Genomic DNA, 27,785 nt, shown 5'->3' with positions numbered 1-27,785 from the left:
TTATTTATACTTTACCACAGAATAATAACAAGTAGCTAGCCAACTTTACATCAGTTAACTTGCAAGAGATCGCTGATAAGGAAGAGACGTCTGCTCTACTATTAATTTTTTCTCTATGTATTTAAATATTAAATAGAGTTGTACCAAAAATAATTCATTAATAAATACACGGTTACTAAAGAAATTAACTAGTCATTTTTACAACCGAAAAAGTCTCTATACATTAATAATTATTTCGTAAACACCATTTTTTATAATTAAATCTACAAACTCCTTTTAAAACGCGCTAATTACATCTACACTAGAAAAAAATCGCCAAAGAGGTTACAGGTCCTATAGGGTCAATATTTCCCCCTCAAGCACCTTTCTCCATTCTTATGCCTATCTGATAACTACAATGCCACGGTCGGTCAGTGCATTTCTGTACGCAGCTCGCGGCAGTAGCCTCGCGAGGGCTGAAAAAAAAGTAAATGTTGTCTATGATTCGTTATCTGTACTAGTGACATAATGGTGTGCAAAATAGCGCCAAAAGTTGACAGTCGTAAGTTTTTATGAAAAATGTTGATTTTTTTTTGGGAAAATTAATTGCTGTCAATTAATGTTAAATGGAATTTTAAGGGTTTAATGTGAAATACATAATACGATCAATGAAATGAAATGCAATGAAAGAAAATGTATAAAAATTATACATGCATTAAGTTTAAGATCGCCGAATCAAGGAGTTTACGATTTCGTTTAATAATATTGAAGTAGGTATTGTTTATAGGAATTAGTAAGAGCAAGGAGATTTATTTCACATCTCTGAAGAATTATTTATTATTTATTTTATATTTCATTATAATAAATTGAAAATTACGTATCATTTTTCTCAAATTTTCTTCATATACCTACACGACTCTATATTTAATGTTTCTTGAACTAAGAATTTTTTTTAATTCCAGCTCTTTTCTTTCAGTTAGATATCTCAAACAATAATATAATGTGTTCTTTTAAAATGTAATCACGTACAATATTTTAATTTTTAATAATTTTAGTATGATTCGTTTTAATTCATTTCATACGTAATTTTTCTTATTTATATTTCCAAATTTCCTATTCCATAATATTATACGGAAAGTTCGTTTAAAAATACAACTGAAAATTACACAGAAAGAAGAAAGTTGACAGTTCTATAACAATCTATTGCATGAAATGTATATTTAATTTTTAAATTTACAAACATCGCGGAATAGCGCATCCAACACGCAAAAAGACACAGTTGGCAAATAATGAACAAGATGTTTATCCACCTCTATTAATAACGATTTTTTACATCTTTAATTAACATTTCAGAACATAAAACAATTTTATCACCAATCCAACACTTTGCCGATAAAACTATGAAGTTTGTAAACCTAAACGTAATGTGTAATCGTTTGGAATTTTATATTTCGTCAATTTGATTTGTACTAATATTAGCTAATTTTTATAGGAATAATTTTTAATGTTAAATGTCTAAAACTGTTTTGCAATAAAGTGTTAGTAACGAGAATATTTTACATATTATATGAAACTAAAACAGTATATGTACATAACCACACGTTACTAAATAGTTCATAAATAGTAACCATATTTGAAAACGTGAAACAATATTGTTTGTTTTCAGTAGATGAAGTGATTGGTTTTTAAATTAAAGGTAATTTTTAGATACCTTATCGTATCACAATCGGAATTATCTAAGTATTTCTGATTCTTACAGTAGGTACGATACCTACTTTGTATGTCCTGTTTAAAATTGTAAATCGGAATGTTTGTTTTGTTGTTTCTACAGGAGCTTCTAAAGCTTCAAAACCACTAAAACCGCTACATTATTCTTGAGTGAGATAGGCTTTTATTTTTGTTTGTATCCTGGGCGGAACCAGGATGACAACAAATAATTTTGTGGTAGTACCTACACGAGTAGGTACCTATTATGAATTAATGGATAACACTGCTCACATAGTGCGAATAAGAAAAACATCACAAAAAAGTTGGAAACAACTTGCATCCATACTAATATTAAAAATGCGAAAGTAACTCTGTCTGTCTGTCTGTTACTCAATCACGCCTAAACTATTGAACCAATTTTCATGAAATTTGGTATGGAGATATTTTGATACCCGAGAAAAGACATAGGCTACTTTTTATCCCGGGAAAATGACGCAATCCCGGAAATCCCACGGGAACGGGAACTATGCGGGTTTTTCTTTGACTGCGCGGGCGAAGCCGCGGGCGGAAACCTAGTTTACAATATTTTTGTCTTTTTTCAATAGTAATAATGCCGATTTTCATCATATTTCACCACTACAATTAGTGTACAAGTGTTACCTAGTAATTGTTACCTAAGCTGAGAATTTAGCATGGTAAGACTTAGGCGCCATCTCTTTGCATGTCTATATCAATAAATATATTTTTGTTACAGCTTCCCACAGAGTGAATGGAGAAGCACAAGATGCTGCCGAGATAGCCGATTATGAAACTGCGTTAGATGCAGCCGGTATGTATGAAATGTGTAATTTTATGTATCTAATAAGTTTTAATGTGCTATCATTATTATAGATTACCTTGGTATAGACTTGTACAGGGTATAAACTATGTAAAAAAGTTACTTGTCTAGGCATTAGAAAGTGAAACAGATCTTAAATACTAGATTTGTGTCTTCATGGGTTCATAGGATTAGATTTATTTTTATCCAACTATGGTTTACCTACGTTTAGATTTATCTGAGGAAGGTTGTGCCGTTTAAAGTACACGGTAATATGTAAGTACATAGATTTTTGGCACGTCCTATGCCGTAGGCGACATAAAAATTTCCTTTTGTAAATATTAATTATGGATTAAGTGTATCAAATGCACGGTAGATTTTGTAAAGGTTTGTTTATTGATTTCATGGGATTAAAATGATTATTTTAAACAAATATTACCATTCTGCACTCCTCTCGTTAAAAAGAGCATTTTAGATAATTTATATGTTTATTTATGGCCGGTTTCACAGCTTTGGAAAAGTTCGATTTAGCTTGTCTTTCAGTTCGTATTTTACTCTTATAGCACTATTTTCAATGATGAGCCGAAACATATACGTTTGCCTATCTCTACAAAAATAAATAAGAATGGCAATTACATGTTATGCTAAGCTTGTACATTGCTCAAGTTGAAATAATAACATGGCGTGACCACAAATTAAAGACGCGGGAAATGCAAAAATGACTACGTTATTAAGAGCAATAGTTAGTGTATTTCGTAATACCTTCTCCTGTAAACCAGATTTCTGATGCAATATGTCCGAACAGTCATTTATCATTTAAAGAAAATTCGAAGCAAAAAATGACGGGACAGGCTGTATTTCTGGTTTTAAATACTGTTAAAATTGTCATGCGTCAGTTATGGTTGGTAAAGGAGGAACTGGTATTCTTCAAATTTGACAAAGAAGAAAAAGTAGTAGGTACAGAGTAAAAAATAAACATTGGGATAGTAAGAAATTGTAACTTGAGCTTTTACCTACATGTTTGCGTTTGCGTTTTGCGTTTATTTCAGGAGCAAAAAATGTTTATATGACACACTATTATGTAAAGTGACGAAACTAAATATTTTCCTTAAAATTAAATTACAATCCTACAAATATGTCTTCGACAAATATTTTATCATTTCTATTATTACCCATTATTTACTGGACCAACAATTTATGATCCCACTAAACGCTGTTACTTATTTTTCTTTAATAAATAAGATAACGCTTAGTTTTATAGGCATGTTCTATGTGCAATTTTCTCTATACTTTACGAAGTTATAGGTTAGTATTTTCTTGTGTTTTATTTTAAACTATCTCTGTTTCTTTCAACTGTATCGAAACTAACCTACTATTTTTCCTAGGTTAATAATAGATATCAATTAATTAGAAAACCAATATAGAGACTTATATAAAAAGAATTGGATCACACTTCATTAATTATAGGTCTTTATATGAAATTTTTCAGTTTGGGCATTTAAAACATACCATAACATAAAGCAACATTTTTGTTGTAAGAATTGAATTGAATTGAATTTTTAAAACAGTTTTCTTTAATTTTTTATTAATTCTTATATTTCAATCCTTATCTCTAATTTTCACCATATCATAAACTTACACAATCAGTATTATATTATGGATTTTCTTGAAAACAGGAAAAACTAGCGTCTTAATTTTACACAATACCAAAAACATTGCTTCCAACGTCAATAATAGGGGCGGCAAGGCGTGCCCACTTTAGAAATTAAATTAATTACACATTAAATTAAAAAATCATACTAATATATCTTTACTGGCGTAAATATGTACTTGCAAGATGTCAGAATTTATGAGAACATAACATATTTGTCAACTTTTTTCGTATGGATAGAAGAAAACGTAAATATTGTTACTATAATACATTTTCAAAGGCGTGGGTGGTAAATATCAGACGTAACAACACATAACTGCAACTTTATCATATAGGTATTAATTTTTTTACTTATAGGGTATTCAATTTTATCGAAATACTTAGTGAATATATTATCATATTATGTGGACACAAAAAAAAATATTAATCTGTATCTTGCTTAACATTTAGCACCAAAAAATAAGACTTAAAAAAATATTTGTGACATCTTCAATCTAAACCAGTAATGTGAGGCGCCATACCGAGCAAACCGGAGTGATTTAAGTTGTATGACCTAAACGAGTTTCTGATGTAAGAAAATTGCAAATGACCCTCAACGTTTTTCAAAAAGTAACGGTTTTTATAAAAAGTTTACAGCTTATTTCTACTACGACTCTACAATAATGAAGTTTCGATTTTTGTCTGTTTCTCTGTGCTGTTAAACTGTTTACCATCACTGTTAAATATACTTATACCTAATGTATAATGTAAAATAATTTTGTTTATAAAATAATATGGTTACGAGTTGGAGGCAACTTAAGGCTTTCTTCTCCTAGAGAAGAAAACAATGGAATTATTTTACGTACACATTATTAAAATCCGTTCGTTTCTTATAACCTTAATTAAGAAGAATTTAATAAACTCTACATTCCCTGCAATATCCAATCCATTGCCCTCTAACCCATGAGTAATGACGTCACACAAAATAATGTTACACAAATACCCAATTCAAATTTTTGACACTCCCATAAACAGATAATATACTATACACAAGTTAAGAATCCATATAGGCTTGATAAATAATGTTTATGTTATTTTTTTCTTGGAAGCACGTACCTATGACGTCATTGGGCCTGCTACGTAGCAACATAGATAAATTAATACTAGATTATCATTATAACTAGATCTGTGCTAGATATCTTATCAATTGTCCGTTTATTTTTATATAATAGGAAAGTGGAGTTATCTATTTTTAACATATAGGCATTGATCGTGAGATCTATTTTTAGATTTTCACACGTAAAATATTTCTCTCTTATTGCGAAAAAAAAACAAAAGTACTGGTATAGTATTTTATTGTATGTCCCAAAACTTAGAAGGATTTCTATTGTTTTCAAGCGTTCAACTTTCCTTATTAAAGTTTATTAAAACTATCCTCTTCTCTTCTTCAGCCTTTCGATGTCCACTACTGGACGTAGGCTTGTAGCGACACCTCGCTCTGAATCGCGCAAGCGAAATGTTTTCGCTACAGAGCATATACGTTTAATTAGAAACTCGTAACACGATGAAGTAGTCATCAAATTCATTTAACATTTACGTATTAACGTATTAAAGATTAAGTATTATTTCGTATGTAATAGAACACCCGTTTATCTAGTTTTATAAGACAATGCTTAATTTTAATCAAACATTAGCTTAAATTAATAAAATTAAACAACTTTAAGTGAAACCTGATTTCCGAGTATTTTCAGTCTGGACAACAAATTAGAAACAGCATGCTTCGCGTGATCCAAAGTCAAAACCTGTTGAAATGCCGCCAATATTCTTTCTTCTACAAATATTTTCACCGTTTTTTAAACATTCTATCAAAAAGTTTCTGAAAATTAATTTGCTTTACAGTATAAATGGTTAAAAGTATGATTTGTGACCAATCAACAAGAAAAATAATTTTAAGTTTACATTTTGACAAAAACTAGAGTTACAGGAAAATTGCAAATCATTTAGAGTGTTCGATAAAAATATATTCAATGCTATAGTTTATTTAAAAGAGCATGGTACTTCCGAAAAAGTGCCTAGAAAAGCTCTATCATGAAAAACCACTGCACGCGAGGATAGGCAAATGATTCTTTTGGCAAAGATGGATCCATTTAAAAGTTCAAATTCTATTATAAAATTAGTTTTTTCCGAAGATGAACTTCGCAATGTGTCGATGAGATCGGTTCGCAGGCGGTAATTTGAGGCAAAATTTTTTGGAGAGACGCCAGGAAAGTACAGCTTCTTACAAGGAAGGGAACAACATGTTTCATTTACTTAGAAATAATGCTAGTGGACAGTACGCCAGTGAAAAAGTTTTATTTTGGGATGAAACTAAAATTAATTTAATCAATTTTGATGGCAAAGGATACACGCGTCGTTAAGTTAACCAGGCCTTAGATAATAAATAAACAGTTAAGCATGGCGGAGGAAACATTATAGTATGGGCATGTATGGGGTTGTTTTTAGACTGTTATAATCTTTATAGACAACAACGGCTTTACAACGTCGTGCCTTAGATTGTATGAGATTTTAACATGTTTGCAAAAACATATTTTCTAATAGATATGGAACCTTTAAATGGATCCATCTTTGAGAAAATAATTATTTGCTTATGCTCGCGAGCAGTGGTTTTTCATGGTCGAGCTTTTTTAGGCACTTAATCAGAAGTACCATGCTCTTTTAAATAAACTGTAGCATTGAATATCTTTTTATCAAACACTCTAAATGATTTTATTCTTTCCTGTAACTCCAGTTTTTGTCAAAATGTAAACTTAAAATTATTTTTCTTGTTGATGGGTCACAATTGTTACTTTTACCCATTTATACTGCAAAGCAAATTAATTTTCAGAAACTTTTATACGGAATGTTTAAAAAACGGTGCAAATATTTGTAGAAGAAAAAAATATTGTCGGCATTTCAACAGGCTTTGACTTTGGAACACTCGAAGCATGCTGTTTCTAATTTGTTGTCCAGACTGAAAATGCTTGGAAATCAGGTTTAACTTAAAGTTGTTTAATTTTATTAATTTAAGCTAACGTTTGATTAAAAATAAGCAATTTATTATAAAACTAGATTAACGGGTGTTCTATTACATATGAAATAATGCTTAATCACTAATACGTTAATACACAAAAGTAAATAAATTTGATGACTACTTCATCCGGTTACGTGTTTCTAATTAAACGTCCACCACTGTATATAACTTTCCAACATCATCCATCGGGGCCTTCACGGCCAGTCCAGTAGACTGGTCGAGGATCCTCCCTTTTTCGATGGAGGAATTCCACCTTCCTTCCTCCACAGGCTTCTCCTAATGCACGCCACTGAGCCCGGTCGGTTAAGAATGTGACTTGCCATAGGAGGTAAATGCCCATAGTCGCCACGCTGGGCTTGCGGGTTGGCGACCGTTGAGCATAGTATTTCGAACCAGCAATGCTGCTGCCCATTGCCGGCCTTCAAAATTTTACTATGCTGCTTCGGATGGTTATACCGTCATCAGTCGGTCGTCAGATCCTCTTCTCAATATAGTAGTAATAATATAATTACTATCATACTTAACATTGTTTTTATACAGTTTACATTTACATTAATTTAAATATTATCATTATTGAATATTTTACCATTTATAATTAGTCATTTTATTTTTATTAATATAAGATGTGTCATGTGTGTACTTGCTCACAATGGTGCAAGTACGCACAATCGAATCTGTCTGCAATCATTTTAAGAGCGCTATTGGTACTGCCCCACACCCGGCGCACCAAGGACTAATACTGAAAGGTTTTTAGGATAGAAATGATGTCAACTGTTGGTACACACCTTTTCAATTTCTTCTAATGATTAAGTAATTAAGTTATCCCTTTTATTCTGTCAGAATGAACAAAAAGATTAAACGGAAATTGAAGGGACTTTTACAGAAATGTAGACCAATCTCCGTAAGGTGATTAGAAACGGAAGTCTTGAACTACTGGGAATGAGAATAAAAAAATCTTAACTAACGACCGTTTGTTAACTTTTCAAAGCACTCTGGAGTTCTTCATACTTCACATTTTCGCAAAATGGCTTTAAAAATGATTAAAAAAAGAAATATAAAACAAAGAAAGAGATTACATCAATAACCACTTAAAAGTATGTATTGAGCCTAATGTTATGTACTGACTTTCCTACACAAGGCTTTTTAATATGCTTTCTCATGAAAAAATGTTCGTGTTTTAGTTATGAAAATTCAGCTATATTATGACGTAGAGACTATAACTATTCCTTAATCAAATAGATATAAAGCTTTTTTTTATTCTAAGTAGATTGCTTCAAATTAACTCGTACCGTATTACGGACATATTTAATTATTTTATTAAAATGGGGGACATTCAAATTTTTTTGTTTATTCACATGGAGGTATGTAACTGCATACTAAATTGTACAGTAAACAGTCTGTAATTTTGTTCTATATAATATTGCAAATCTTACATAATATTATTTAAAACTGCACTGTATATCTATACTTAACATTATAAAGCTGAAGAGTTTGTTTGTTTGAACGCGCTAATCTCGGGAACTAATTTTTCAAAGCGGCCAGTAGTCCGTTTGAAAAAATTATTTCGGTGTTAGATAACCAATTCATCGAGGAAGGCTATAGGCTATATATACATTTATCATCATGCTAAGACCAACAGGAGCAGAGCCACGCGGGTGAAACCGCGGTGCGCAGCTAGTAATAACAATACACATGGACGTCCAAGCCGAAGTATTGTAGTTTTCGTTATGGGATACATCATAGCCAGGAATGTGCAATAGGGTTGTCAACGATGCAGAACTGGTCCTCGGAGCTGGTTTTTGTTTGTCTTACGGTCTCTTGTAGGGTTCACATTGCCCTATTTTGCATAAGGTTGTATAGTAAAATGCTTTTAGTGGAGACAGATTCATATTACACTGATCGTTTTCTTTAAGACAAGACGGTGATCAGATTTTTGTTACTTGTCCGATGAGATTATATAAAATATTTTTTAATTTCGATCTAGAAAAGGTTTTAGCATTTACAAGCAAACATTTACATGTAAACATTCCAAAAATGCTCTGAAATGTTAAATAAAAAAAGAAAATCTATTTCAGAAAACAGAATTTTTATATCAAATCGAAAATTCGGCCCTTTTTACGTTTTTAACCAAACTTATTTACGTAATTAGCAAAATGTGGCAACCCTAACATTGACCCTTATTTACCTTGACATTGGTATTGCAACGACTTTAATGGTCCGCTTCGAGTGTTTATAGTGTGTTATAAAAACCGCATAATGGCCTATCAATATTTATCTTAAGATGTCTTATTTAAGATCCTTTTATGTTCTACTGAAAGTTGACTGAAATAAAAATAGTCCTCCTTATTAATTAAGGAAGCTATGTTTGTAAGTAAAAATTAACTAACTATGTACACTAACTGATTTGGGAGTAAATTGGTAGGTTGATAAATTAATTTAGATTAGATTTTTTTAAATTAATCTTAAAACAAAAACACGACATAAAGAGACTATCGATCAAGTTTTTGCACCCAGACACAAAAAGCGATGTTTATTGTTTACCCCACAATTTTTATAGCTATAGGGATCGAACCCACGTACGTCCTCAGGGTCAATTCGCCAATAACCTCTGTACTTACCGAATCGTCGAAAGTCCACAAACTTAGCCAAACATAATTTTTACAGCTTTTGTGTACACCTACTTCGTATTGGTTCGCTGTAAAACTATCGTAAATAAACTACAAGGTTTTACTGTTGTGTCTGTTTGTTCATGTTGAAGGTCAGGGATGAGGGTTGGTATGGGATTCGAGGCAAATAATACTTATGTTTTTTGTGTGTTTGTTTAACATAATTACTCGAATATATTAAGCATTTTTTTAAACGGTTTAAAGTATTTCATAATATTATGTTTTAAAATAATTATCAAAAACTTAAAATTATGTAGAGTTAGGTTTAATATTCCTATTCGATAATATACGTGTATTATTTGCTGATTTGAAGAAATATATTATAAAATTGTACATTATTTCCAATCAAGTTATTATAATTTGTTTTAATTGTTTTAAAAGTGGTCAATGTCTATGTTTAGCAGAACACCCTCTTTTTAGATTAAACGCCCAGTGTAACCAAATATATCCGACAATCTTTTCTAAGGCCTACTACTATAATAAAATATTAAAATTAGAGGAAAATTAGAGACACCTCTGCAGAAATAGAGCATAAAGCTAGATGATTAAGGGCCGATTTTTCAGTCCATAGTTAAAACTTATCCGCCCAATAAAGTATTACACGATAATATTAAAATGTCACCCGTAAACTATCAAATACGGCCAAAGAATACATTCTTGAAATGGTAGTTTAGTACGTTATTCGACGAATAAGTATTAAACAAGGATTGAATAATCAGCCCTAAAACTAAGAAAAAAGTGGAAATGATGTTTCAATGAATATATGAATTATTATTATGATATAGCAGAATACCTAGCATATTTGAGCGAATGATACATCTAAAACAAACCCAGTAATTGATTTTGTTGTGAATGCTCAAGCATGGTTTTGATAGCTCGAATCCTCTCACACCTGACAGACAATGCTTAGTTATTTAAATACCGTGTTATTGTTCTACAGATATTGTTCAATATGCTATAACTACGTGGTTAGGTAATGACTTGCGATGCCGAAATGAGTAAACTATAAAATAATCCATTTCATTATTTAGTTATTTGGAAAATTATAAATGAGAAACATACATTGTTGTTTATGATTGTTTGTTGTTACTTGTAGATTGTGTAGCTCTTTTTAGACGCAAAAATATCTGTAGAAGACCATTCATGATCAAAATAGGTTTTTTTCTTGTTAAGGTGGAATATGTAATATTATTTTAAAACTAATTTTATAAGTTAAAAAAATAATTTTATTTTATTCCTTCGTCCCGTTTGTTTCTTTGTTTGATTGTTAATTCAATAAAGTATTATGTTAAAAGACGCGGGTTTGAATCCCACCTCGTGATCGAATTTATTATATTCTTTAAAATTTCTCAAATAGACTTCTATATAATTTTATTAAAAAAATAATTTGCTCTATATTGTAGAGAATTTTTTTCATACTAAAAGATAATCAAATGCCTTTTAATTTAAATTAATGAATGAATGATATGTATATAAATAATATTTTATTCACATTCTATACTAATATTATCCCCAGGCTACGGCCGCTTTAGTCGGAGCGTGTTGGGCGCGTGCGCCTGCGCATTCTTCACGACAGGCGTGCAAAACTGCGTGATGTCATATGTATTGCCAGCTGCTAGGTGCGAGCTGCAACTCACTACGTACCAGGCTGGGCTGATTAATATGGCTTTTATGAGTGGTAAGAGATGATATTTGTGAAATTTTATTAGGATAAATAGATATATTTTCTCCTGGAATATAGCAAAAGTCTAGTGTTTGATTTTACGCGAGTTTTATACATTTAGAAATTAAAGACTTTTTACTCAGTCGTCGTTTTTTTTATTCAGTCTCCCCGTGACCACGCTCGCTGTAAAGTGTTCGAAACGTCGGGAAAATAATATAATGAATAAATCGCGTTTAAAATCCGTTACAAAGTCTTTAATTTCTAAATAGCAAAAGTCTCTTCTAACATGAATATATTTACTAACTTACTATCTTTCAGTAAACCTGAATGACAATACATCTGATTATTATTTAAAAATAAAACAACGTGGTGGTAAGCAAATGAAATTCGATTGCGCGAAGAAATTTAAATATAACTTTTTGTTAGAAGCGTAAAAATGGTTGAATAAAAAACAAAAAATAAATATCTCGCTAAATATTGAGTTTTAAAAAATGTAAGGCTTTTGTATTTTTATGTCTCTGTTTTCGCTTAATTTTCAGAAACTGAACTGATTTGAAAAAAAAATAGCTTGGTAGGTAATTGGTTTGGTAAAATAGAGACTACAAACATAGACTTTTAAAATCATAGAGTCACACACATTCAATTTAATAATCATAGAGTCATCAAAAATTCTGCTCTGTTTCGATCTTTTCAAAATAAAAATGTGTGCGTGTACTTAGTGTACACACGTAAGAAGTGTAACTGCTTTATGACCTTATTTTTCAAAAAAATAATTTACTATATGCAACTTTACAGAAATACGTCGAATCACGCGTGGTAGGGATAAGAAAAAGATGGCGCGTAACGGAAAAATGTCACGCGTAACGAAAAAAATGTTGTGTGGTTTTATGAAACCACGGTAAAAGTGAAACTTAGGCACAAAATTATCGTATTTGTACGATAATTATCGTACGGTTCGACCGTCACGCGACATGCACTACACAGACCAAAAAGTTTGAGACGGTGTAATAAAAGTTTCACTTTAAAAATGTTATACTCAATTTTTTTCCAACCCCGATAAAGAAGTTTCACTTCAAAAAGCTAAATCAAATGATGTGACGGTCTTGCGGCGGTTTGTCAATGCATTAATTGATTGGCCATTAATTCCTTCCGGCTAATGGAGTAATTGCGTAATTGTCGAAACGTCTGCAAACTGCGGAATTGAAAACGATTAGTTTACATGTTTACAAGTTTGAGGATATTCATCTGATTGGGTGGTGCGTCATTTTTGTTTGAAGATTTTACACGCAAAATTCGTCACACAACACAACAACCATTTTGAAGACCACCAAACCATTTCGAAGACCACCAAACCATTTTCAAGACCACCAAACCATTTTGAAGACCCCCAAACCATTTAGAAAATCACCAAACCATTTTCGACAAAATGCAATAATTTTCTAATTCTATTAATTTAGCTTTAGCATAGATACAATTCGTAGTAATTATTTCGTTATCTGTGGTACAATATTAAATTTAAGATGTGTTTCGCTAATAATTAGGTACCTACTAGTATGTTTCTCGCGGCTTCGCTCGTGAATATAATAAAAATTGATTTAATTTTCATTCTCTTTCCGTTTTAAAATCTAATAAGTAAGCTTAAAATCTTAACACGTGGAGTTTTCTTAAAATGAAGAATCTAATAATTTTTTCGCAGTAACACACCTAAATAAACACAAAATTAACTATGTGTGATTTACAAAGAAACAGTTAAACTTATTAAATGTATCCTAATCGATTATACACACACGGAATTACTTAAAAGGATAATATTTAACAATATAATGTGCTAATGCGATAAATTCTTTGAAAAAACACATAAGTACAATTCGCAAAACCATATTTGGTACTATATTTTGAGCGTGATTTAACTTTAGACCGGCCGCGGCATCACGTGGTATGTACCTACTGATGAAAGGTAAATCTTTAAGTTTTAGTCCGCGGTTTCGCGTTGTAATTAAAAATTAGTTAAAAATCAGTTAAAAATTTGTTTATATTATGGTCATGAATGCCAAACTGCAGTTCAATTGATGTTTAAATGTGCCAGATATAACTAGAGTCCCGGTCAACTTTATTATTTTTAAAATATTTCTGTGTTAGGGAACGATGTTTTCAGATAAAATCAGCTAAGTGTTCAGATAAAATCAGCATGTTGCATGTATCTATAACCGAAATTGGTGTTTTACGACTCTTTGAAAATAGACTGCGGGGCTTCTGATCTAGCCTATTTGACATTTTTAGACGTAAAATTTCATAAGTAATAGAAATAACTTTATTATATGACTTTTTTCTTTTTAACAAACTGATAAATATCCTTAAATGTACAGTTCCTAACGTTTGTAAAAGCTAGGAAAGACAAATAATTATTTATTATTGATTTCCAGGTGGAGTAGCAAGTGCATTCTTTTGGGGTATAGTAGGAGATGTATTTGGTAGAAAGAACATGCTCAGCATGACACTACTTATAGATTCTACTCTACTACTAGCGCAGAGTACAGTATCAGATTATAGACTACTGCTGGCAGCGAGGTCTATTAACGGGTTTTTAGTGGGTAAGTTTTGATACTACGATAATTTAGAAGATTTTTTGTAGAGCCAATAAAAATTTAGTGTTTTTATATTTTAATTCTATTTCTGTTATATTCTATACTTAAATATTACAAAATAATAATTAATTTAACACTGAGAGATTTTATAAATAGATAAGTACTCAAAATATGTATAAGATTTAAATGACAATAATTGTCCTAAATTAATTTTGTCTGTCGTCGTTTCTATTAAATTTAAAATTACTAAAAAAAAAATATTGAATTTTAATTTTAATACAATCAAATCTCGGAATTTTCATCGTAATAAATGTAATCTTTGAATGAATAATTATATATTTCTAGGAGCACCATCAACCCTTGTATTCCCGTATCTGTCAGATTTAGTGGGGGTGAAGAAACGACAATTTTATCTCGACTTGACTGGCATGAGCTTTGTGGCTGCGTGGCTTTTGTTACCAGGTAAATGTTTATTACATTATATAGGAAAGAAAACTAATAGATATTATTATAATAATTTAAAGAATGTTATTGTCTAAGTATATGTTCTAATCACTACATTGTATAATGCTTAGGCGCTCTATCCCTATGTCTCTATGTATGCTTAAATCTTTAAAACTACGCAACGGATGGACCTTAGATGCATTTTTTGAAGTGAAAACTTCTTTAGCGGCGTTGGGTATAAAATTTTAAACTCGCGTCAGGACACGTGACCTGATCGAAAAAGCGTAAGACGGATGTTTTTTTTTAAAAACTGGTTGGCCTCACACGAAAGCGTTGTTAGATGGAAGCGCGAAGGTGTATTGGGATATAAGAGATGAATTTCACGTTATTAAAAATATAGCGTTCAAAAATCACAGAGTAATTATACCAACGAGTCTTAGAAAAGAAATGATTAATAGAATTCACGAGGGCCATCTAGGTATCGATAAGTGTAAAAACCGAGCTCGCGACGTGATGTGGTGGCCGGGCATGTCGGCGGACATCGAGCGGGCCGTGCGGCGCTGCGGCGTGTGCGCACAGCACCGCGCCGAGCAGCCGCGCGAGCCGCTGCTGACGCACCCGCAACCGGACACTCCGTGGGAAGTGCTAGCCGCTGACATTTTTCAGATTAAAAATAAATATTTCATTTTGGTCGTAGACTACTATTCGAAATACGTGGAGGTCGCTTCATTGAGAGATATTACCTCCGGTTCGGTAATTAAACAGTTAAAGGATATGTTTTCTCGTCACGGTATCCCGAAGCGGTTAATTTCGGACAACGGTCTGCAGTTTACATCTGGGGAGTTTAAGAATTTCAGTGAGGCTTGGGGATTTCGACATGTAACGAGTTCGCCTTATTATCCACGATCTAATGGTTTAGCCGAACGTAACGTACAAACTGTTAAAAAATTACTAATTAAAGCCGAACAGGACGGCACAGATCCGTATCTAGCTTTATTAAATTTTAGAAATACGCCTATATCAGGAGAGATTTATTCATCGGCTCAGCTTTTGATGGGTAGGCGTTTAAATACTAGGCTACCTGTTTGTTCGAATCTTTTAAGACCGAAACTTCCTTCCAGAGAGAAAGTAGCAATAAAACGTGCAGAAAAAACTAAAAAATCGAGCTCGTTCTACAATCAGCATACGCGAAAATTAAAGCCGTTAAATAACAATGATTTTGTACGTATTCGTGATGGGCAGGGAATGAGTCACAGCCGCTGGGTGCCGGCGCGCGTGGAGGGTCCGGCCGCGGAGCCGCGATCGTACTGGGTGCGCACGCCGGACGGCGCACGGTATAGGAGGAATAGGCAGCAAATTATTAAGACTGGCGTCGATCAGAACGAGCCTGTTTTAAATAAAAGTAAGAAACCTGATTATAGGCGTCCTATCGGCGATTATGATGATTTTGATGAAAGTTATGTCCAAAATAACAAGATTAATTCTTCTCCTACTGAGGTGTCGCAAAATACAAAATTTCATTGTACTCGTTCTGGAAGAGTAGTGCGTCCTCCAGACAGATTTCTTTATTAACGTAAAGTAATTAATGTTTTAGTTTAATATGTAACAATAAAAAAAAATAAAAAAAAATAAAAAAAAAAAAAAAAAAATAGTATCGGATGATGTAGTATAGGAATATGTGTATATCGAATGTTCTACTATTGTTTGGCTTTTGTGTTAAAGTATTTATAGGTTAAGTGCGAGTAATGTGTTCAATTTATGATTGAATGGTTATCATTAAATTTTGTTTAATGTTACTAGCTGAGATGATTTATAATTAATGTCTATAGAATATATCATCATACATGATGTTATGTTTTGCACTAATGGATAGATATAGATTATTGCAAACTAATTGATTGTTTAGCTAAACTTACTGTAATGAATGTACTCTATTGCTTAAGTGTATATATAAGGTTCATTGTAAAATTAGTATCGTTCGTCAGCAAATTATTTTATTATCCTTGTGTTATATCTTATTGAAAGGGGAAGATGTTGTATGTAATATTAATTATTATAATGTGGGTACTTGGATATACTTTATAAAAATGTAATGTCACTTGTTGATTAGAATAAAGAGTTAAACACAACAGCCCTTATATTCCATGCGTAAGACGGATACCATTCCAAAATATCAAACATGTTGAACGTTAATAATCAAGTTTTCACTTCTGCCGGCACTCCTGGAGTGCAACCTTCAACCTTCAAAGTCTTTTTTTTAGTAGTGTTTATATGTACATAATTTATTAGGTTTAAAACACAGCGGAAAGCTAATTTTAAAATAAATATTAACACCTCAACTTAACACCGCATTCCAATCAGTAAGAGAACTTTCATTCACAAGTCATATTAAAATAGCAATTGAATTTAACTCGCTGTTACCAAGTGTTCTGTATGACCACACCCCGGACACTCCATACAAAATGATCGTTTTGACAGTCACACTGTAGAGACTGCAAATGTGTGTGTTAACGCTTTATGGTTGGCACATTTGTGACTAGCGTAAAAAAAAATTCGCGTTTTTCTGATGAAATACATCCGTAAACAGCACAATATCTAACCATTTTCTACGAAAAACGATAATCACAAATCCAAAATAATAAAATTACTTTAAGTCAATTTGATTAATGTTGTCAATCTTCGTTGCGTATCGTCCTTGCAGAAAAATATGGCCCATTTCATGTCTGATCGCGCGGGGGTGAGGTAAGTTTAATTTTGGCGGGAGGCGGAGAGTGTCCGTTCTGTAGCGTTTAGCTACTATTATGTATTCTGTGGTATGACCTTAACGGTAAAACAATATAAGGTTGTTGCAGCTTGAAAGCTAAGCGATAACGCGCTATATTTAGCTATATTGAAATTAATTATAAGTTATTATACATACGTCACTACGAAGAGGGGATTATCAATTTCAATGTACCAAAAAATAAATAACAAACAATGAAACGTGAACAGTTTTTATTCTGGTAAAATCTAAAGAAGAATCCTTAATTTTATTTGATTTTCTGGCAGTGTATGTTCCCTTTAAAAATAAGCGGAATAAATGTAATAAAAAATGCTTAAAAATGGAAAACCTTGTTTGGGAACGTCGATGAATTAAACAGTAATTTTAAAATACAATAAAATAAGTAAGCTATTAATTATTAGCTTGTAGTGGAAGACAATCCTAATTTTAAAATAATAACCTCAAGAGAAATGAGGAGCTGTCAATCCAAATAAAAGTCAGTACAAACATTAATACATCTAGATAACCTAAAAGTTATCCTGGTATTAGTGTTAAGGCTAACTCTCACTGGAGTTTTGTTAAGTCATTCGTATTAATGATATAGTTTCTAAGGTTCTATAGATTAGGTTATGATTACGTGCTTTTAGTTGACGAGGAGAAAAACAGAATATAATATTATAACAATTTTTTGATACTTTATTTTTGTTATTAAAGTTTAGATAACGTTAAAAAAACTTTAAATATCAATGATTTTCGTTTATTTATATCGAAATGGTTTTAATAATTTAAATTAATATTTTAAGGTAATCCTCTTTGGAAAAAAATCAGTAATTCGATTCAATTCATTTCGATTAACTACAAAAGATTTTTGGGAGAAACTGAGAATTGCGTATTATTTGTGATAAATTATCATGGTTTCATAATTATCAGATTACAGGTTTCATAGTTCATACTGTTTACGTTATTGAAGTGAAACTTCTTTATCGGGGTTGGAAAAAAAATTAGTGTAACATTTTTTCGTTACGCGTGACATTTTTCCGTTACGCACCATCTTTTGCTTACCCTACCACGCGTGATTCGATGTATTTCTGTAAAGTTTCATAAGTATAGCAAATTATTTTTTGAATTTTAGAGGCTTTTTTTTCACAAAAAAAGATATTGTTATGTACTTAAATTTATTAAGTTTTAAAAACAATTCCTTCCAGCGGTCGCCTGGCTAGTAATCCCCTTCAAAGTGGCTTCCTACTCCCACCTCCCCATTCACTCGTGGAGGCTGTACATTGCCCTGGGCAGCATTCCAGGGTTCGTCTCCGGACTCTGGGTGCTGTTCCTGCCTGAAAGCCCCAGGTTACTGACGGACACTAGCAGGGGAGATGACGCTGTGAAGATTATGGGTGATATTTGTAGGGGGAATGGAAATGGGGACTATAAGGTTTGTTTTTTAGGATATTTTTTTTAGTCGAATAGTGGAAAAATAACCATAACTAACTATTTCTTAAAAAAGGTTATCGTTGGACTCTCATTTCTTGGAAATCATGGTTTACTTGGTTGAAAAAAAGGTTCACTTGCAAAATGTGTTATGAAAATATGAAGCAGTTTTTATCGTTTGTCAATTTTGCTAATGTTAAATTGCAGGCGCTGTAATATATTTATGTTTGTAGCTATGCAAAAGTGGAACAGACAGACAGACATTCTCATACTTGTAATATATGTATCGATTTATTTAATTATTGCCATAACGACCAAAAAAGCAATTTTGCTTTTCGACCCTACTTTTCACTATTTATACGTATTGGTTAATTAATTTCCAGATAAAGAAGATAATCCAAGACAACATATTCGTAGCCAAATCACTAAACGGTGAAGAGAGTAGAACAAAGGCTTTATTCGTGAGCGTGTTGAAAGATCTCAAGATGTTTGTGTCCAAGGCCTATGCGGTGAAGTCTTCGTTGATATTGTTTGTCTTCTTCGCTAATATGGCTGCGTGAGTATTTTTTTTAAATTTTTAGTTCTTAATAGATGTGATAGAATTATAATTAATGCTGTATTACAAAAAATATAAATTTTTCGGGACTATAATTAATTTTTAAGGCAAATTTTATCATAGTAGAAAAATGAAATAATGTTGTAGGCGTACTTATATAAATTGAACTAAAACAAGTTAAATTAAAATAATTATTTAGCATTATGTATATGTTTTCTTTAGAACCGAGGGGTCCCGGGTTCGATTCCCGGTGGAGACGAAAAAAAAAATGGTAAATTTTAAAATATGTAATGACGTTTCAAAAGTGCTTCTATACGAAGTCTAATTGAATGAATAAATGTTTGAGTTTGAGTTTGAGTTTGAAATGTCTCGGTCTGGCAGGACACAGAAGGCTGATCACCTACTTGTCCCTAAAGAAAAATCGATCAGTTAAACAGTTGTATGAATAATGCATCTGCCCCCTACCCCACTACGGGGACACGGGACTTCACTTTTTATATGTTTTTTCTTATTCATTCACTTTTACTTTAATTTTCCTTTTCTCATGGTTAACTGGGCCAGACAGATTATTTGATACAAAAAGACCGCATAACGAAATTCAATTTTGTATATTGTGTGTTGTGCCGCTTTTAGTGTAGTTACTGCAACTTCTATAATTTTCTGATTATGTCGCTTTCATTGTCCAATTAAGTGTTCTTCATATCCAACTATTGAAGTGAAACTTCTTTATCGGGGTTGGAAAAAAATTTAGTGTAACATTTTTTCGTTACGCGTGACATTTTTCCGTTACGCGCCATCTTTTTCTTATCCCCACAACGCGTGATTCGACGCATTTCTGTAAAGTTGCATAAAGTAAATTATTTTTGAAAAATAAGGTCATAAAGAAGTTTCACTTCTTACATGTGTACACTTTTTTTTTATTTTAATTTCTATTTGATTTCCAGTGGTTTTGGCTTAAACCTTTGGATACCAGAACTGCTCCTCCGCACTCAAGGCAAAGATTGCAGATCAGAACCAGAACAGGCGAAACTATTGAACACTACGTGGAAGGGAAATTACGTGGAGCGGCATAATGGCAGCTATAGCGAACCTTGTGATGGAATTATTGACGATTCTGTAAGTATTTAGGGCATTTTTACTAGTTTGCAGCTATTTTTATTAGTTTTCAGTCATTTTTATTAGTCAGCAGCCAATTTATTAGTCAGCCAATCAAGCCAATATAGGCAGAATATAGGCAGAAACCAATCTATTAGACTGCAGCCTTTTTTATGATTCTGTATATTGATGATTCTGTAAGTATTTTAGACTATCTTTATTGGTACGAATATGTTCTGAATATTCTATATTCGGATGTGTGCAGATTTATGTTTCCTACAAAATAATTTATAACATAGTAACACATTCTCAGTCATTTTCTGAAGACATGATCATTTTGACGTGACAACGCCTTATAATTCGATAGAGCCGGCTGCACGCACGAAAAAACATGACTCATGCGGCGTTACCTCGCTCTGAGGCGTTCCATGTAAGGCTTTTGAAGTGCAAGCGAGAGCGCGGAACGAGCGACAAAGAAGCACAATCGGACGTTGTCACGTTCAACTATCGTCAGTAAACCGACTTTACAGACAACCAATTTTTTTTCCAGGTATTCACATCAGGCCTCATAGTCGGGGCAGTGTGCCTCTTGGGCAACATAACTTGCATCCTCTCAGCGCGGGGCAGTGGGGCACTCGGCATCCGTCGCTCCTCTGCCCTTTGTGCTGGCGCGTGTGCACTCGCCTGTTGTGTGCTAGCGGCTGGCGCGTGTAGCTGTGCTGGGACAGTTGCTGTGGCAGCTGCGGCGGTGTTAAACGCGGCTTCGTTGAATGGGAATGTACTGCTTATTAGGTTACTGTTACACGCGCTGCCGGCTAAGTTGAGGTGAGTAAAAAGAGCTTTACTAATTTCAATGTAAAGAAATGTGTATTACCGTGCTGTGTGCTAGTGGCTAGTGGTCTTACTAATTCCAATGTGGTTGATATGTGCCATGTGGGGTGTAATTGTACGTTGTGTATTGCGTTGTTTTTGTTGTGTATTGTACTTAATACGTGCCTCGGGGTCAATGTGCAATACGAATATACAGTGTGTCCCACTGTTGGTATACTTACTAAGTTCAAAGGAGGTTATAGTTTTGCATACGCTGAGTACGTAAAAAATACTTATAAAATTCGAGATGCATTTTTTTTTCGGATAGATGAATTATTAAAACTCTTTGTGTACACCCCTAACAAGCAACACGCCTGAATTTGCCACCCGCACGTGAGATATCGTTTAAGATTATATTTTTATAGACAAAATGCTCACATTAGCGAAGCGGTATACCTATGCCGGCTGCGCGAAGCTAGAGAAGAAAACATGGATTTCAAGGAAAAATTTAGCAAACAAATTTTGACGTTATTTTGTTGTTTTAGTATTTTTTAACGTGATCAGTGTATGCAAAACTACAAGGCCCTTCGCGCTTAGTATACCAATAGTGAGACACCTTGTATAGTTTAAAATAAAATAATATTATAATTGCAGCGGTCTGGGCGTGTGTTGGGGCGCGTGGTGGGGCCGGTTTGGTGGCGTAGCATCCAACCTGGCGGTCGGCGCGCTGCTCGACTACTCCTGCCCCGCGCCTTTCCTCGCCGTCGCCGCGCTGCTCACACGTGAGTATCGGTTATTACGTACTGCTACCAAGAAGCTTATATCTAATACACTGGAGATTCACTATGACCATTAAATTGTAACATGAAAATATGACGTTTAATGACGCCTGTATGTTTTTTTCCCTTGCCAAGTTGGTGTGAAAGGGATAAAACGTCGATAAAAAGAGATAATACGTCATATTTTCTTGTTACAATTTAATGGTCATAGTGCAATCTCCAGTGTATTAGATATAAGCTTTTGGCTGCTACCTTACTAGGTAGCAGCCAAAAGCTTATCATCATCACCTGTGATCATCACCATCGTCTCCTTCGTCATAATCTTCATTATGATCATCATCATCACAGACCACTTCTCCGCTTACCATTTAAAATACTCAACTAACCACTTTTACTAAATGGTAGAACTTGTAAAAGAATATTAATTTATTTTTAACTTTTTTATAGTATCAATCGGTGCCATAATGATGATTAAGTTGGAAACTACAGACGAAGAGAAGACTGAAGAATTTCCAGACAAAGGCTTTGAGAGATATATCTCTACACATATGTAGTTTTATAATACAACTGTGGAAATTTACAATCGGAAAATTATGTTAAAACTGAGGAATATTTCCGATCGAAAATATCGAAAAATGATGAAAGAGCTTTACTTTTACAATATTTCCAAAATTATGTAATTCGGAAAATTATGTTACAACTATGGAATTTTCCAATCGGAACATTATGTAACTATTATGGAATTTTCCAATCGGAAAATTATGTAACTACTATGGAATTTTCCAATCGGAAAATTATGTTACTAACTACTATGGAATTTTCCAGTCGGAAAATTATGTAACTACTATGGTATTTTCCAATCGGAAAATTATGTAACTACTATGTAATTTTCCAATCGGAAAATTATGTAGTTAACTACTATGGAATTTTCCAATCGGAAATATTATGTCTGTATTTTTTGTAAAGCTTTTGATGTGTGTGTATTTCGTACAATATAGTTCCTGGACGCCCGTCTCTGTTTAAAAGCTATTTTTGTGAAATTTGATGACATTTTTTGTTCTGTGCTGAAGAATTTAGAAAAAAACTACATGTATAAATTTTAATATCTATTAGATTCTCATCAAGTCATCACTATTATAATAATTTATGTTATTTTATACACTGAAATTATTGTATAAAAAAAATATGCCTGCTTTTGTGTGCTGTGTGTGTGTGTGTATATGTGTGAAAATACTCGCATCATATCTTTGATAATTATTATTTTTCTAATTGATGATTTGATGAGACCAAAATATTATTTGCCATTTATAATAGTCGGCAATTATATTATTTTGTTGCGTTTTGAATTTCGGAAAATATTTTACTATCTATTTTGATCAAAGATTGGTATTTACTGCTTTTGAAGGTTCCTATAATCCGTCCGATAAGAATATATGTATTGGTTTCCAGAAGATTCGATATTTTCTAAGATTTGATTAAATATCAGTAGGTAAATATTTTTTGAAAATATTTTATACAGCTAGACAAATTCTTATTTAAGATATATCCGTAATATTATGTGCCTTATAATATAAAAGGTGATAAAATCACTATAGAAAAGAAAACTATTTAGGTACATTAAAATTTACATATAAAACGTATTTTATTAAATAATCTAAAGTTGCATTGAACATATCTTTTTATAGAGATTTTTAACTTGCCTAGTATATTCGCGTTTTAAGGTGCTTTTCCACCAATGAGCGAGAATGTGTAGCGAGGAATGTGTTTGTAAATAACCAATAGCACACCCCGGACACTCCATACAAAATTATCGTTTTGACAGTCACTCTGTAGAGACTGCAAATGTGTGTGTTAACGCTTTATGGTTGGCACATTTTTGACTAGCGTAAAAAAAAATTCGCGTTTTTCTGATGAAATACATCCGTAAACAGCACAATATCTAACCTAAATTTTCTACGAAAAACGATAATCACAAATCCAAAATAATAAAATTAGTTTAAGTCGATTTGATTAATGTTGTCAATCTTTGTTGCGTATCGTCCCTGTAGAAAAATATGGACCATTTTTAGACTGATCGTGCGGGGGAGGTAAGTGTTTAATTTTGGCGGGAGAGGGAGAGTGTCGGTTCTGTAGCGTTTAGCTACTATTGTGTATTCTGTGCCAATAGAATTGCTTCAAACGCTAAACGCTTCAAACTTCAAACTAAATCAAGCGATATGATTGGTTATATTTTACAAACACATTCCTCGCTACACATCCTCACACATTGGTGAAAAAGCACCCTTATGATAAAAATATATAGTTAAATACAAAAACAAATGCTAAGCTTTAAGCTTGGCCTGTGTATGAGTGAAAAATGTGTATTATTATGTAAATTTATATTTTATATCAACATGGTACATTATACGCATTTTTAATATCCAAAATAATTAGTGCCAGTTTCATGACTTCCTGATAAAGTTACTGATAGCCTAAACATTTAGTCATTATAACAGATAGACAGATAAATAACTATAGTGACATAAATTGTGAAATTTACTTTTTGTATGTTACATATTGTTATATCATTAGCTACATAAAATACTTCAATGTATCGATAAATTGTATTGTATGGAGGGTAGAGGCATTTTTTATTTTGCGATAAGTTTAGACCGGCTACTCACGTACCTGCAGTAGGGGCAATATTGGTATTGGACCCTTAATTGTGATGTGTATAGGCAAGCAGGGGCAATTTAGAGAACAACTGAAATTGCTCCGACCTCCGACTAACCGAGATTGTACCAATATTGCCCCTGCGGCAGGTACGTGAGTAGCCGGTCTTAACTGTCTGACTGAATGACTGACGATTGACTTTATTTCCTTATTCGATTCGAATTGTTTTTGTTTTGATATAGCTTACTAGGTTTTTGGCCGCAAAGCCAAAGGAAAACCTCATGGTTCTCGCTCCAGTGGGATGTCCTTTCTCAGTCTCCAACTATCTCTGTACCATATTTGATTCAAATCGGTTCAGTGCTCAATTTAACATAGTATGAAACTTTGATTCCTAACTTTCTACCCTCCATAGTTGTCTTTTGAAATGTTTAAATGTAAAACTATAATAAGGATCTCTTAAAATAAGAAACATAATCTAGGAATATCTGTGATTAGCTTTATTTCATTAAGTATAACTGTATTTAATTTAAACACATAGGCATTTATACACTTAATTCTAAGCATGAAATATAAATATAATCCATGATTACATAAATATTGTTTTATTTTATTCAACCTCTACTACTACAATAACTTTAACAATTTCTTTATTCTAACGTTGACAACAACGAAGTAAAACATTTTTACATTTTACCTAATACACATCATTCGTAAAAATATATCTTCACAACCAAAAAATGTACATTGAACCGGAGTTAATAGGTAGGTAATAAGTACATAATATCAAAATAACTATAGAATAATTTGGGTATCAAAATTCTAACGAAGGTAAATTCTTATCAAAATTAAAGTATCTTTTAATCTCATATTTTTGGTTTTAACTTTTATGGCATTCAAACAAAATTTTATAAATTTATATCTTTGAATCTGAAAATCGGTATATGTGCAGTATACAACTGAAATTGGCCCCACAGGGGAAATAAAAAAAAAGTATTTTTCTTCGCAACCTTTCTACTTACAAAAATAAACTTTACTTCTCAATTACTTGTGCATAATCATTCCATACAAATCAAATCAAATATCTTACAAAAATATTCATTAATACTAAAAAGTAATAATTTATTGGCTTGTTTCTTCTATCCTATTTAATAAAATAAAATCACAGACAAGTTGCACACCCGATGTATCTCCCTATGTAAAAATAACGTCTTTTATTATAAAAAAATATGGATTTTTAATAGATTTTTCTTTGACTTGAGCTTAATATTTTGTACAACTGTGGACTTTTGAATTTTTTTCAAATAATTTTTATAATTCACATCGAAATTACTTCATGTTATAATAATATGTATTATACATGGCTCTTTAATGACTGTAATATATTCATATTACTACAAAAAAGCGACAATTCTCTAACAGTACATTTAGATCAAACGAACATAGAGTTAGAGCTAGAGCAAGAGTATTATTTCGTGATTTTTTAGTGTCAACGATAACTCAGTGTTCATTATTTAGAACATTGCATAGAATCTTTTCGAATGCACTAAGAACAACGAAAGAATGCTCTACGCCTGTTTACACTAAAGGCTACCATTCACAAACGCCCATCCGCTGGAGCGCCGCGCCGCACCCGATCCGCGCCGGTGTGATTTGTCGGTGAACTTGTCAGTCATTCGCCATAAGTGCATGTACGAAGTTGTGTTGTTTGTTCACTAGTATAATAAAATTAATAAATAACATGATCATTGAGAGTTTTGGACAGAATTAATTTTGCTGCTTAAAGAGAAAATTTGCTTATGGGAAGTCAAAAGTAAGGGAAGGGTAATTACTAATTATTAAGTAACAAAATCACCTGATTTTGTTAATAATTTCATAAGTGTATATTTTGTTCGTTGTTTCAGCCATTCCTTTGCCCACACGCGCATTTTATTTATTTTTTCTGTGTAAAAAGTATTGCACCGACTACTAGAGCCACTTTTAAGCGTTTTGAAAGCATCGGTACCATGGTAGGGTAGACGTGCAAGGCTCACCAATGTTCACAGTCGTCTGGATTGCAACTCGGCGCTCGTGTAGTGTGTGGGCGATGACAGATTTTTCCACGCATTGGTACAGCTTCGGGCTCGGGTTGCGGTGTGTGAATGGCGGCCTTAAAAGAATTTGACATAGTGGGGTTAGAATTCACTCGTTTGATGTAACTGCACCGTGATGAGCAGTTTTTTTACCCGACTGCCAAAGAAGGAGGGTAATGTTTTTCGAGTGTATGTAAGTATGTATGTATGTCTTTTCCTTTGTGACCACCTGTAGCCTAAACGGCTTGATGGGTTTTGATGTATGAGGTATCGTTAGATTTGTCTTGATTACGGGAGTGTCATAGGATACATTTTATCCTAAAAGTCCCACGGGATAAAGTTGTTTTACTCTTTTTTTAGTGTGCAGTCGGGTATTTTGTTTTTTTAATAATAATTCTTGTTACACTCATAATAGACATCAAGTTTCTACAGCACATAATCTATATTCATATTTAATAACAAGCATAAAATGGTCATAAACTGGTATTAGTAATAACATTGATATTCTTTTAATACTGTATTATAGCAAATTTTGTTTGAAACAAAACTTTCAAATATATATTTGCTTCTAAAACAAGGCAGATCTTTTAATGGCATCTTTTATTACAAATAACAATGGCTTGGCAGATCTTTTAATGGCATCTTTTATTACAAATATTAATGGCTTGGCAGATCTTTTAATGGCATCTTTTATTACAAATATTAATGGCTTGGCAGATCTTTTAATGGCATCTTTTATTACAAATATTAATGGCTTGGCAGATCTTTTATTGGCATCTTTTATTGCAAATAATCTTATTCTAGAGATTCTATTATAGTAACTATTTAAGAAATAAAATAAGGGTTTAAACAAGCGGCTGTTTAACCTTATCCGATGGAAGGAACCATGCTACAACCACGCTACCTGAAAAGAATAATAAGGATATTAGCAGTTATTGTAAAAATTTCGTAACACTAATAATTAATAACAAATTATGCGATAATACATAACTTCGTATACTAGTAAAGTGTAAAGTTAATAGATTGAGATATACAGGATGTCCCACTGTTGGTATACTAAGCTCAAAGGAGGTT

General features: G+C 32.6%; 2 protein-coding genes across 2 annotated transcripts in view; one reads left to right on the top strand and one right to left on the bottom strand.

The window, feature by feature from the left end:
* Nucleotides 1-408: 408 nt before the first annotated feature.
* On the top strand, nucleotides 409-22,630 carry LOC149908251 (synaptic vesicle glycoprotein 2B-like). The gene is made up of 11 exons (XM_090102241.1): nucleotides 409-541; nucleotides 2,441-2,515; nucleotides 11,386-11,547; nucleotides 13,956-14,123; nucleotides 14,463-14,579; nucleotides 18,528-18,754; nucleotides 19,134-19,306; nucleotides 20,251-20,422; nucleotides 20,952-21,226; nucleotides 21,866-21,993; nucleotides 22,438-22,630. Exons 1-11 carry the CDS (start codon nucleotides 508-510, stop codon nucleotides 22,542-22,544), a joined length of 1,638 nt encoding a protein of 545 aa, XP_089958367.1. The 5' UTR covers nucleotides 409-507; the 3' UTR covers nucleotides 22,545-22,630.
* A 2,693-nt stretch (nucleotides 22,631-25,323) lies between these two features.
* LOC149908250 (uncharacterized) overlaps nucleotides 25,324-27,785 on the bottom strand; it is a 34,280-nt gene continuing 31,818 nt past the window's right edge. Inside the window, exons 10-12 of the mRNA XM_090101679.1 lie at nucleotides 27,578-27,615; nucleotides 26,673-26,788; nucleotides 25,324-26,354 (exon numbers count right to left, since the gene is read on the bottom strand). Coding sequence (XP_089957805.1) covers nucleotides 26,312-26,354; nucleotides 26,673-26,788; nucleotides 27,578-27,615 — 197 coding nt within the window. The 3' untranslated portion in view covers nucleotides 25,324-26,311. The remainder of the gene's footprint in view (nucleotides 26,355-26,672; nucleotides 26,789-27,577; nucleotides 27,616-27,785) is intronic.

This window comes from Colias eurytheme, chromosome 5, assembly GCF_061535395.1.
Source record: "Colias eurytheme isolate Ceu_HAF_F1 chromosome 5, ilColEury1 Martin Lab GWU primary, whole genome shotgun sequence".
NCBI classification, from domain to species: domain Eukaryota; kingdom Metazoa; phylum Arthropoda; class Insecta; order Lepidoptera; family Pieridae; genus Colias; species Colias eurytheme.
The sequence above is the reverse complement of the archived record's forward strand: the minus strand, read 5'-3'. Positions and strand labels throughout refer to the sequence as shown.